Source organism: Elephantulus edwardii, unplaced genomic scaffold (genome assembly GCF_000299155.1).
Source record: "Elephantulus edwardii isolate Elephantulus edwardi_28Jun2011 unplaced genomic scaffold, EleEdw1.0 scaffold00068, whole genome shotgun sequence".
NCBI lineage: Eukaryota > Metazoa > Chordata > Mammalia > Macroscelidea > Macroscelididae > Elephantulus > Elephantulus edwardii.
This window is the reverse complement of record NW_006399818.1, coordinates 16153771-16167744: the sequence shown is the minus strand read 5'-3', so window position 1 is coordinate 16167744 and position 13974 is coordinate 16153771. Positions and strand designations below refer to the sequence as shown.

At 43.8% G+C, this 13974-nt stretch overlaps 1 protein-coding gene across 1 annotated transcript in view; it reads left to right on the top strand.

Annotated features, from left to right (window-relative positions):
- Positions 1-3835: 3835 nt before the first annotated feature.
- Positions 3836-13974, top strand: part of ALDH1L2 (aldehyde dehydrogenase 1 family, member L2) — a 71593-nt gene continuing 61454 nt past the window's right edge. The window contains exon 1 of the mRNA XM_006888558.1: positions 3836-3893. Coding sequence (XP_006888620.1) covers positions 3846-3893 — 48 coding nt within the window. The 5' untranslated portion in view covers positions 3836-3845. The remainder of the gene's footprint in view (positions 3894-13974) is intronic.

Genomic DNA, 13974 nt, shown 5'->3' with positions numbered 1-13974 from the left:
AAGGACTGGTCCCTCTTGGCCACGTGCCCAAAAGTATGTTAGATGGAGCTTCAAAATCCTTGCATCCAAGGAGCAGCTTGGTTTTATCCTCTCCTGGACAGACCTGTTTGTTCTCTTTTGCCATAGATTCTTCAGTATTGCAACTCAATGCTTCAACTATTTTCTTCAGTTCCTTAAACTTGAGAAATGATGAGCATGTTCTTCTGATTTTGTTTTCTAATTCTTTGTCTTTGCACATTTAATTTTAATATTTTACTTTGTCTTTTCTAGCTGCCCTTTGAATTCTTCTGTTCTCACTTCATCATTTTCTTTTTTAGCTTTAACTACTCTATATTCAAATGTAAGTTTTAGAGTCTTCTGACACCCAATCTGGTCTTTTCTTTTACTCTTGTGTTTGTGATGATTCTTTTTGTTTCTTCATGTATAATGTCCCTGATATTATCCTATGACCCTTCTTATTTTCATACATTATTGTTCCATGTGGGAAATTAATTCCTGCAATGGTCTCTAAATTTAGGTAGAATATACTCCAGATTATACTTTGGCTCAGTTTTAATTTTATTCCGCTTCAACTTGAACTTGCAGGTGAAAAATTGATAGTCTATCCCACACTTGACTTCTTGTCTTATTCTAACAAATTATACTGAGCTTATCCATCATTTCTTTCCACAAATACTGATAATTTGGTTCTTAGGCATTCTATCCAGTGAGGTCCGTGGGTATAGTTCCTATTTAAGTTTTCTTTTAAAAGGTATTTACTACGAATAAGTTATTGTCCTTGCAAAATTTTATCATGTGATCAATCTCCAACATCATTTCTACACCAAGGCCATGTTTTCTAACTATTGATCCTCATTTTTCACTTTTTAAATTCTGTTTATCAATAATTAGCAGTACATCTTGGTTGCATGTTTGATCAACTTCGAAGTGCAGAAGTTGGTACAAATCTTCAATTTCTTAATCTCTGAAAAGAGTGGTTAGCACATTAATTTTAATAAAAGTCTTTCTTGTAGAATTATGAGTATTACCCTATCAGGATAGATGTTGAAATGTTCTTTGTGATAATAAATACAATGTAATTATTCTGCATTTTGACCTACTAAGAATACTAGGCCTAGTGATTGTCCCATTCAGAATGGTATCAGTCCATTTCAGCTCTCTAATGCCTAGGATGTTAATAACCTTCATTTATTTCTTATTTTACCATTTCCAATTATCCAAGACTTGTATTTTGTACCTTTTTATTATGAATGTATCTATGCTGTTGTGTCCTCTTCTTTTTTAATTTTTTTACTAGTTTATTTATAAAGTTCTAATGCATGTGTTCAAGAACAAATTCTTTCCATTTCCTTCAACCTCCCCTGATCAAATTGTACAACCCCATGATTCATCCCCTCCAACCCCTGCACATCCTCATCCTTCTGCTTTCAACCTCGCTCACCCCTCTTGGATTCTTATACTCATTCTACAATAATGGTTTTATACAGTATTTATCCTTGTGGGACTGAGTTAGTTCATTCAGCATAATGCTCTCCAGTCCCTCCCAAGTTAGGAAATAATTTACAAAATCATTGCTCCTGCATGCTGCATAGTATTCAACTGTGTCAGTGTACCCTAGTTTCTCAATCTATTCATTTGTGGTTGAACATTTGGGCTGTTTCCATGTTCTTGCGGTGGTGAATAATGCTACTGTGAACACTGGTGTACAAATCTGTTTGTGCCTCAGTTCTTATTTTCTCAGGGTATATTCCAAGTAGTGGAAAATCTTGGTCATATGGAATTTAGGGCAGCAAGTAATAAATGTTGAAGAGGATGTGGAGAGAAAGGAAATCTTGCACATTGTTGGTGGGGTTGTAAAATGGTACAACCATCCTGGAAGGCAGTTTGGTGCTTCCTCTTCTTTTTAATCATGCCAAGTTAAGGTCACCATTTATAACATTACACTATTTTGATCTACACTATTTTGAAGCTGCAGCACTTTCCTAGTCATATCTTGAGTGTTTGGATATGTTTAGGAAACCTCTGTAACTGTGCTTTCTATGTAGTTTGTTACATCTGTGGAGTGTGGAGAAAAAAATACACACACACACACACACACACACACAAAGGCTTTTGAGTGTGTGGATCACAACAAGCTGTGGCTAACTCTGAGAAGAATGGGAATCCCAGAACATTTGATTGTGCTAATGCGAAACCTATACTTGGACCAAGAGGTAATTGTCAGAACAGAGCAAGGAGACACTACATGGTTCAAAATCAAGAAGGGGGTCCGTCACGGATGTATTCTGTCTCCATACCTCTTTCAATCTGTATGCAGAACAGATCATCCGAGATGCTGGGCTGCACGAGGAGGAATGTGGCATCAGGATTGGAGGAAGATTCATCAGCAACCTGTGTTATGCAGATGACACAACCCTGTTTGCTGACAGGAAAAGAATTGACATCTTTGAGCTGTGGTGTTTGAGAAGAGCACGGAACAACCCCATGATGGCAAAGAGAACAAACAGCTATGTCTTGGAGAGGATGCAGCAGGAGTGCTCTTTGGAGGCAAGAATGATGAGGCTTTGCCTCACATACTTTGGACACATTGATAAGAGGTGCTATTTCCTGGAGAGGGACTTGATGCTGGGAAGGGTGGAGGGTCGGCAAAGGAAAGGAAGACCTTCAACCAAGTGGACTGACATGGGGACTGCTGCAATAGGCTCTTGTGTGTCAGGAAGTGTGGGGATGGCAGCAGGATAGAACAGGGTTCAGTTCTTTTTTTCCATAGGATTGCTATGCCTCGTACACAACTCGATGGCACCTAACAACAACATAAGCACTAGAGTTCCTTCTTAGTCCGGTCAAAATCTTTGCACCACGCCTATGACCTCACAGGAGAAGCATGGACAAAAATCTTCCAGAAGAGCAAGATTTCCTCTGGGGGAAGAAGGGTAGGAAAGAGAGAGAAAAATCAGAAAAAAAGCCTCTAGAAAGAAGTAGATGGTCTGTACGTTAATGAAGGAATTTGATCATAATGAGATGATAAGTGGCAGGTGACATTTCTTGATAGAAGAAATTGGTAGAATCCTGTCAGTGTGACTTTGTATGTGCAAGAAAGCAAGGAGAAACAGTAAGTACCAGAATTGCAGATGGCCTTGAAGGCAGGCTTCTAAATCCCATCTGAGATGAGCATTCACTGAAGCATGCCTGAGCTTTCTTCTAGAAAAGACTCAAAGGCATGTATGGTCTGCTCGGGACCAGCTGTGTGTCTGGCCCTTTGCCAAGAGCTTAATTTACACTCTCACTGAATCCTCTCTGTAAATTTGCCAGATGGGTATCAGGATTCCCATAAAGCGAGCTTGCTATCCTTTATTTCTAGGAGCTCACAGCCGAATGCACACAGGGGTGTCTGCGGCTTTCTCTGGATTGTGTTGAGGACATGTTTTGGGGCGTCAAATTGCCCACTAAAAGGACAGATCCCTGTAAAGCATACGCTGAATTTGTAGTGACCCCGGCCAACACTGGAATCCAGGGACTGCGCGGGTCTCATTAATAAACTTCAGGCAGCAGCATGGCGTGATGCGGCCCCCCCACCCCCACCCCAGCTGAGCACGAACGCAGCCCCCAGAGCCGAGCCTCAGGAATCTCAGGGCTCGGCGCCCAGGGCCTCGGCTCCCAGGGCCCGGCCACACCCAATTGGCTGCCAGAGCCAGCTGGAGGGGGCGGGGCCTTGCCAGCTGGACGGGGCGGGTCTGCAGGAATCGGATCTCTGGAGAGCACGAGCTGGACCGACGGAGCCCTCAGGCTGCAGACCTGGCTGAGCCCCGCTGCCCACCAGCCGGCACAGAGCGCTCCTTCCCGGCATGCTGCGGCGGGGTCGCCAGGCGCTCCGGCGCTTCTCCACTGGCCAGGTGAGTCCGCCCCGAGCAGGGGTCTCTGGCTCGCACAGGGTCCGGGTTGCCTGACCTCCAGGGCGGAAGGCTGGGCCCACCGGACTGGGGAGGGTATCGATGTTCAGATTTTTTTTCCGATGCCTAGAAACATTTTAAAAACTGGGAGTACACAGAGGAGCAAGGGTCTCTATGGGGCTTGTCAAACAAGCTATTTTCCTATAGGGAAGGGGCTGTAGAATAGCCGAGGTCTGGCTAGGTAAGAACAGCCAAAAAGCAAGAGTCTTGTTGCCTTTGCTTTGTATTGCAAAGGGGCCTTGATAGAGAGACAGTGCAGTTAGAAGACAGGAACTTCTCCAGGGAAAGTGTGCTATCAAATATCCTGCTCGGAGGGCTGAGTGGCGTGAGCTCTCCTGCCTCGAGCAGGGCGCATTCAGTTAACAGCTCGCAAGCCCTGGTGCTGGAAGCTCAGTGCTGCTGCAAAGCTGCAGGCGACAGGATTCCTGGGATTGCCCGGTGCTGCAGAGCAGCCACGCTGGAACACTGTTAATGTCTATAGTGCAAGAACCCAGCCACCGCCCCGCTCGGAATTGCATCAGCTCCTCCAGATATGGGATGAGAGCGAAAACGTTAGAATGAGGCGATTCTCTTAGCATCTTGAGGGCGGCCAGGACTCCAGATTGTCTAGGCAAGGAAAAATACCCTACTATGTGCATTATTTCTTTTATGGAGAAGCATATACCTGCTGGATTACTAAGGGATTTGCTTTACTAAATATCACTTGGGGTTCCTTTGCCAGTGTCACTGTCTCCAGATGTTAGAAAACCTGGAGAGAGAACAAGCCTGAGTATCACCAAGAACTGGCTCAAATTTGCATGAAAAGACGTTTCCCTGCTTCACCCTCTTCCTCTACGGCTCCTAGTGATGAGAATGCACTGTGCCCCAGGCAGCTCCAAAACAGTGCTCCAGATTCACCCTTAAACTCTACCACGTTGTACAGGGACATCTGGGCTGGATGGCAGAGAACAAGAGGACTCTGTCTCTTTCATTGTCTTCTCTTGTCACCACCTTCCATTACCTGAAGGGAAATTTGAAGGATTAGATTATTTCAATCGTGGGATTTACCTAGTATTTCACTAATTAAAGATAGATGTCCCAAGGCTCAGAGGCTGGGTCCTATTGTGCTAGAGAAGTGGTAGTTGTGGCAGCATCTTTAATGGGCAATTGAAGACACTGGATGATAATTGAAGGATTGTGGGCATTTTCCTTCTTGGAAAATGGAGATCTATCTGTTGGACTACATTCTATCCTATTTATGCCAAGTTAATCAGGATGGCGCAGGATAGAACAGGGTTCAAATCTTTTGTTCATAGGGTCGCTAAGAGTCGTGCTCAACTCCACGACACCTAACAAAAGCAATAACAACATGCCAGTGAGACTGGCTCCAGACAGGGCAGACTTCAGAACTATTGTGTATATAGGTCACTGTGAGTCGCAGGTGACTCGGTGGCACATAACAACAATGTCTAAATCCTGAAGAAATAAAAATAATATAGCATTACATACACTATGTGCCAGAGACGATTTATTCTGAATCTTTATTGCAGGCACTCATTTCATCTTCATAATACAACATAGTACATGTTATTTGTCACAGAGGAAGCCCTCCATAATAGGTCCCCTGCCTCTGTTTAGTGGCAGGTGGGACAAACTGTGTCCACAGATTCTCTTCCTTGTAGAAGTTGCTCCTTCTGCCTCAAATTTCCCATGACCTTCCTGAAATCTCTTCCCAAAGACTACACCCAAAATGAGTTCTCTAACAGTGCTCAGGCCGTTCGTTCTTAGGGTTGCTATGAGTTGTCTACAACTCGACGGCACCAAACAACAACAACAGCAGCATAGTGGGTAAAGAGTTGTGCTAGCAGCTCAAAGGCATGTGTTTCGAATCCACCAGTTCCTCTATGGGAGAAAGATGAGTAATCACCTCCCATGCAATTAACAGCCTCTGAAAACACGCTGGCAGGTGAGCTATGAGTCTGTTTTGACTCAACGGCAATAAGAGAATATTCAGCCAAGTTATTATTTTCTTAGGAAGTCTTTTCCTTTCTTGACACAAGATGAACTCCTATCCTAGTACTGTTTTGACAACTTGCCATTACTTGTCATGAAGTTTGCAATCAACTTTACCCAAAGAACAGTCAACACTCTTGGCACCAGTAGCCAGGAAATTAAAAGATGCATTGCCATGGGAAAGGCTGCTGTTAGGGACCTCTCCAAAGTACTGAAGAGCAATGGTGTCTCTCTGGAGACTAAGGTGTGTTTGATACAGGCCATGGTCTTCACAATCACTTGTTAGGCATCAGAGAGTTGGACAATAACCAAGGAGGCTAGAAGGAGAATTGATGCCTTTGAGCTGTGGTGCTGGAGAAGAGTATTGAGAATACCATGGACTGCTAAGAAAACAAACAGATTCATCCTGGAAAGGGTTAAACCAGGCGGCTCCTTGGAGGCAAGGATTCTGAGGCTCCATCTAACATACTTTGGACATGTTGTGAGGAGAGACCGGTCCTTGGAGAAGGACATCATGCTTGGGAGGGTGGAGGGACAGTGCAGAAGGGAAAGGCCCTCTATGAGGTGGATTGATTCAGTGACTGGGATAATTGGGATGGGAGTGTCAGAGACAGGGCTATTGGCACAGGACAGAGCAGAGTTTAGGGCTGTTGTACATAGGGTCGCTATGAGTCGCTAGTGACTCGATGGCACATAATAACAACAACAACAACTATGTCTTTGTGTGTGTGGCGATGGTTGTGGAAGGGCTTCAGGCCTTTTGTTCATGGGGTTGCTGAGTCATGCTCGACTTGAAGGCAATGGACAACAGCAGTTTTGTTCCCAGGGAAAACCTGGGGATTTCTGCAGTGTTTGGAGTCCCCGATGCTTGTGAAGAGGCTCCAGATCACACCTACCTGTCAGGTTATGCTGTTATAAGCCGACAGGCTATAATAACTCTTGCATGGGGGCTGGCATGGATAAAGGGATCAATTTATGATTTCTGACTGACTTTGGGGGAGGGAAGCTGGAGATTGAGTTTATCCACGTGAGCAAATAGTTTAATTAATCATGTTTACATAATGAAACTCCCACAAGCAAACCGGACATTGAACCCCAGTGAACTTCCTGGTTGGGGGAGAACAGCTCATCCTTTGAAACCTGGAAGTTATATTTTAGAAATCCTCTCAGACTCCATCCTATGTGATTCTTCATTTGTATTATTTTTGCTATCATAAAACTGATCCATATTTTGAGCATATTGTTAGAAAGGGCTACTCGTTGGAAAGGGACATCACTCTTGCCAAGGTGGAAGTTTGGCCAAAGGGAAAAAGATCCTCAATGGGATGTATTGGCACAGTAACTGCAGCAACGGGCTTGTGTGTGCCAGAAATGATGGATGGCACAGGATAGGACAGAGTTCCGATCTGTTGTTCATAGGGTCACTATGAGTCATACTTGACTTGATAACACCAAACAGTGTTATTTATTGATCCAGTGGTGAGAATTTTTGTCTTCTTGAGGTTGAGATGCAATCCATGTTGAAGGTTGTAGTCTTTGATCTTCTGCAGAAAGTGCTGGACATGTCCACTGGATCAATAAATAACATCATAATAGATTGAGAAAAGGTGGAAATTATCAACAATCTCAGTTTTACTTGGATCCATATTCAACCCCCTTGGAACTGTTGTTGTTGTTGTTGTTATGTGCCGTCGAGTTGTTTGCGACTCATAGCTACCCTATGTACAACAGCCCTAAACCGTGCTCTATCCCATGCCAATCTCATTACCCCTGACACACCCATCCCGATTACCCCAGTCACTGAATCAATCCACCTCATAGAGGGTCTTCCCCTCCTGCGCCGTCCCTCCACTCTACCCAGCATGATGTCCCTCTCCAAAGACCTGTCTCTCCTTACAACATGTCCAAAGTATGTCAGGCGAAGCCCCAGAATCCTTGCCTCCAAGGAGCAGCCTGGTTTAACCCTCTCTAGGATGAATCTGTTTGTTTTCCTGGCAGTCCATGGTACATTCAATACTCTTCTCCAGCACCACAGCTCAAAGGCGTCAATTCTCCTTCTGTCCTCCCTAGTCATTGTCCAACTCTCTGATGCATAACAAGTGATTGCAAAAACCATGGCCTGTATCAGGCGCACCTTAGTCTCCAGAGAGACACCGTTGCTCTTGAGTACTTTAGAGAGGTCCCTAACCACAGACTTTCCCATCGCAATACGTTTTTTGATTTCCTGGCTACTGGTGCCAAGAGTGTTGACCGTGGAGCTGAGCAAACTGAAGCTGTGAACACTCTCAATCTCTTCGCCATCCATCCTGATGCTACCGATTGGTCCGGTGGTGAGAATTTTTGTCTTCTTGACATTGAGCCTCAGTCTAGCACTCAGTAAATCAAAAGATGTGTTGTACTGGCAAGTCTGCTGTCAGAGAGCTCTCCAAATTACTGAGGAATAATGTCCGTACAGGGACAACTCTCACTTGTCATTACTGTTTAGCCTGTTGGATATTTCTTATTGGAACCTGTCCTACCCTAAAGGAACACACAAGGAGTGGTCTTTGTCCTCATAAATTCATAAATTATTGCTGTTGTGGTTGTTGGGCAGTCCATTGGAAAGGGACATCATGCTTGAAAAGGTGAAGGGTCAGTGAAAGAGAGAAAAACCCTCAACAGTGACTATAGCAATGGGCTCAAGTGTGTTGGGGGTGATGAGGATGGCACAGGATAGGACAGGATTCAGATCTGTTGTTCATAGGGTTACTAGGAGTCAGACTTGACGTGATGGCAAATTCTTCTGTAAAACCTTTATGTGAAACTACCATTCCTCACAATTCCTAATGTGGACATCTTTGGCCTAATATACATCCTTTTTAAATGGTTCTCAAAACAGTTGGAGGAGTACATCCACAGAGAATTTATAGAACTTCAATGTGCATTCAGAAGAGGATGTGAAATGAAAGCTATAATTGCTTATGTCAGATACTGTGGTTGACTCTGAGAAGAATGGGAATCCCAGAACATTTGATTGTGTTTATGTGAAACCTATGCTTGGACCAGGAGGCAGATGGCAGAACAGAGCAAGGAAACATTGAATGGTTCAAAATTAGGAAGGGTGTGCATCAAAAGATGTGTCCTATCTCCATATCTTTTCAATCTATATGCAGAACAGATTATCCAGGAGGCTGGTGGGTATGTTTCTAGGAGGGGCTATTCCTTGAAGAAGAACTTGATGCTGGGAAGGGTGGAGGGTCAGTAAAGGAGAGGAAGACTCTCAACCTGGTGGTTGATAAGGTGACTGCTGCAATGAGCTCTTGTGTGTCAGGAAGTGTGATAAGGGTATAGCTAGAACAGAGTTCAGATCTTTTGTGTCACTATGAGTCCTATGCTACTTGAGAGCACCTAATACAACAACCATGGTAAGAAGCTGTGTTGCAATCCCAAAGGTATGTGGTTCGAATTAATCAGCTGGTCAGTGTGAGAAGTTTGGGCACTCTTCTCCTATGTGATTTAACACGTCTCAAAACCCACCAAGGGAAGACTTACACACTGACTTCAACTTGACACAATAATAACAGCCACCACCATGGACTCCCAAGAGAACGAACACACCTGTCTTGAATGAAGAGCAACCACTTAGAGGTGAGGATAACTAGACTTCATGTCACATACTTTGGCCACATTTTCTGGAGGGATCAGACCCTGGAGAAACACATCATGCTTGGTAAAATAGAGGAGGGGAATGGGGGGGGAGAGAAATACACTCAAGGAGGGAGATTGAAACCGTGGCTATGACAGTGGACTAAAAAATTGTGAGAATAGCTCAGAACCAGGCAGTGTGTCTTTCTGTTGTAGCCAGGGTCTCAGGGCTTTATGAGAAGGAACGTGGCATCAGAATTGGAGAAAAACTCATCAACAACCTGAGTTATGCAGATGACACAGCCTTGTTTGATGAAACTGAAGAGGGCATGAGGTGTTTGCTGTAGAAGGTCAAGGATTATTGGCAGCATCATGACAGATGGAGAAGAGATTGAGATAACAACTTTAGCTTGTTTGGTTCCACAATCAACACTCTTGACACCAGCAGTCAGAAAATAAAAAGACAAATGGCATTGTGAAAGTCTACTGTCAAGGACCTCTTTAGAGTACTGAAGAGCAATGATGTCAATCTAGAGACTAAGGTGCATGTGATCCAGACCATGATCTTCGCAATTACTTGCCATGCATCAGTAAACTGGACAATAACTAAAGGTGATTGAAGAAGGACTGATGTTTTTGAATTGTGGTACTGGAGAAGAGTGTTGTACTTACTGCTAGGAAAACTAACAGATCAGTCCTGGAGAGGGTAAAACCAAGCTGCTCCCTGGAGGCAAGGATTTTGAAGCTCCATCTTACATACTTTGTGCACATGGGCAGGAGGGACCAGTCCTTGGAGAAGGACATCATGCTTGGAAGGGTAGAAAGTCAGTGCAGGAGAGGAAGACCCTGGATGAGACAGATTGGTACAGTGACTGTTGCAATGGTGTCGGATGCGTCAGACACAGTCAAGTTGGCTCAGCGTAGATAAGGCAGGGTTCAGAGCCATTGTTCATAGTCATCGTCATGAGTCATGACTCATGAGTTTATGAGTCATAGTCAACTTGACTGCACATAACAACAACAACAGTATCCTTTCATGGTTAAAGCACTCAACAAGATAGAAATAGAAATGTCTCCACATTATAAAGTATATTAATGGAAAACTCACAGCTAATAGCATACTCTGTGGTGAGAGCTTGAACATTTTTTTCCCTAAATCAAGAATAAAACAAGGAGAGCCTCTCACTTTTACTATCGAGTGTTGTACTGGAAGTTCTAGCCAGAGCAAATGAGCAATAAAAACGAATAAATGATACACAAGTCTTTTTGTCAATGACATGATCCTAAATAGAGAAACTCTCAAAGAAATAAAAACAAAACAGAACAACTCAAACAAAAACCCCTTACCTACTAGAGCTAACAAATTAATTTGGCAACATGACAGAGTAAAAGATCAACCTGCAAAAATCAGCTCTGAGAAAAAGAAATTAAAGCAACATTCCCATTTAAAATAGCATCTAGAAGAATAATATCTGGAAATCAATTTAACCAGGAAGGGGAAATATTTATACACTGAAAACTATAATGGATTGCTATAAGAAATTAAAGGGCCTAAATAAATGAAGAATCTGCTGTGTTTATGGATTGGAAAACTTACTATTAAGATGTCTGTTCTACTCAAGTGCTCTTCATATTCAGTGAAATTCCCACCACAATTTTAACAGCTTTCTATGTAGCAATTGAAAAGCCAATCCAAAATTCGATCGCCAAGCCCTTCTTCCTAGTATATCTTAGTGTGGAAGCTCCACTGAAACCGGTCCACCCTGGGATAGGGTGACCCTGCTGGCTGTTTGAAATACCCCTGTCGGAGCTTTCAGAATCACATACACGTGCAAGCCACCGCACCACGACAAAGTGATTGGTGCTGAAAGGCTGACACACTTCACCTGCCAAATGATTGCAGTAATTTTAGTTTGAAAAGGAGAGCAGGAACTTCAAGAAACCCCTATCAGCTGAAGTAACACAGAACGAGAATTACATCCTGCCCCGGACCTTCCTTATAGGATCTTTGATATCAGACAGGCTTCTTAACTTCTTTGGACCTTTTGTTTTCACATTTGTATGACAGGTTGCTGTCAGCTATAACATAAGCATCTCACCACTATTTTCCTTTTAATGAATGAAAGTGCAGAACCTGGTTCATGGTAAACTCCAACAGAAACAATTTACAGCTGAGTCAATTCTGACTCATGGCAATTCTGTATGCGTCAGAGTAGAACTGTGCCCCATTGGGTTTCCAGTGGCTGATTTTTCAGGAGTAGGTCTCCAGGCCTTTCATCTGCAGTACCTCTGGGTGAACTTGAAACGCTAACCATTTGGTAATAGCCAAATGCATTAACCCCGCTATGTAACATACAATCTCTAACCAGTTGCCATTGAGTCAATTTCAAATTGGAATTGGCTCTCTTCTCCACACATTTATTTTTTAAACATTCCAAGAAGCTTCTGAGACACGTGCTGTTGTTGTTATTGTTGTTTGCCATCAATTTAGAACTGACCCATTGTTGACTCTCCAGAGAGTTTTCAAGGGCAGTAAATCACATGAGAGGAGATTGCCCATCCTTCACTTACAGAGCAGCTGGTGGATTTGAACCACGTGCCTTTGGGATTGCAGCACAGTTTCTTGCCACTGTTATCCCAATTTTCAATTGATTTTTAAAAATGAGGTTCAGATCAAGGTTTCACAGCTGATGTCATGGGCAATGAATGGACACTGGAGTAATACCTAGCATTCAGCTCTCGGTCACTCTCTGACCCCCATGCTCCATCTTAAGTGTTCTATGCCTTTAACGTCTTCTCCTGGATGGATGGGTGAACACTATCTGCCTCAGGGGGTCACTGGGCCTCTCAAGGAGGTCAGAGATGTGAAATACTTGGCCCTGAGCAGGTGCTGTTCTTTTTCACCTGTTCTTCCTGTCCCAGAGTCCCCAGGGTAGAGCATTTTATGCTGTGGTTGTGCACAAGCTTTCCCTGGAGCAGAGATGCTGGGACTTTAGCATTTGCCAGAAGTCATCAGTGAGCTGTGGAAATGCAGTTTCCCAGGCATAGGATCCAGACTCAGTAAATCTGTCACAGGAGCCAGGACTCCCCATTGTCAGCAAGTCCTCCCAGCTGCTTCTGCCCTCCCCGGGATTCAGTCCTCAGACCACACTTACTTCTCTAAAGAAATAAGGGGATGATGATAAAATAGCCCAGCCCAGCCCATCCTCTGGATTTCTGCTAACAAACTACAAACACTTTTGGAATCATAAAATAATCAGAAGAGTTGTCAGTGCAAGAGACTCACCTTTGTAGCTTCAGGTTTTGTATAGGGCTCAGAAGTTATTTAAGGGAATGAAGTATCTCAAAAACAGACCTGGGTTCTTTAAAAGCTGACTTTCTCTACATCAACATCACTCAGGTCATACCACCTACCGGACCCCCCACGCCACCTACATTAACACTGTTGTGGGTCATACCACCTACCAGACCCCCCCACACGGCCTACTGCAGCCCCACTTCCCCGATACCTTCCCCAGCACCACCTGTTACACCACAGCCAGCAGAAACAGCTCCACCACTTCCTCCCCCACCATCGGCACTGCCATCACCAGCACTTACCCAATCGGTGCCACCATGGGTGCCTCCCAAGGGGCTCAAAAATAAGACTCAGGTCAGTGAAAAGCAGAACAGAGCCACACCTGCCACCCACCCCAGCTTTGGCCAACATAGAAGCGAAGCCATCGGACACTATTTAGGTGCCATCACAAGGATCCAGACCACTCCGCAGAGCACCGTCACAGCTCGATCTTGGTGGGAGAGGACTGAATTCTAACGGTCAGCACAGCAGAGAAAGACCGCAAGGAGAAAAAGATCTTTAACTTGAGAAGGCCAAAGCCCATGGTGATCACCCTGGACAGCTTGGACTAAGGCTGCGGAAGGATGCACTGACTTTCCTGCACCGCTGAGAGAGAAAGAGAGAGGAAGCCTTCTCACACCGCTGGTACTCCGGATGTGCAATACCCAACTCCTAAATCATAATAAATTTCCCTTTCTGAAAGAAAAAAAAAAGCTGCCTTTCTGGGTATCAAATCAGGAATTAAATCCAGGTAATAAATAACTCCTTGAGAACTGAGTAGTACATTACATTTGAGCTCAGCCTCTTGGCTCTTGTGTGCTTTAAAAGCACTATTTGCAAGGAATATATGATTAGACATTATATGTATGACAATAGCTCAGAATAAGAGGTACATTGTAGAGAGGATTGAGGGGGAGATAATTGTGCAACAACAAATGAATTTTTTTTTTAAATATTGGGGGAAGAGGAAGGGAGGGAGGGAGAGGGTAAAATATATAACAATGAATGAATGAGAATCTAACTTTCTGTAAACTTTCGTTTAAATTACAATTTAAAAAAATTAAAAAACCC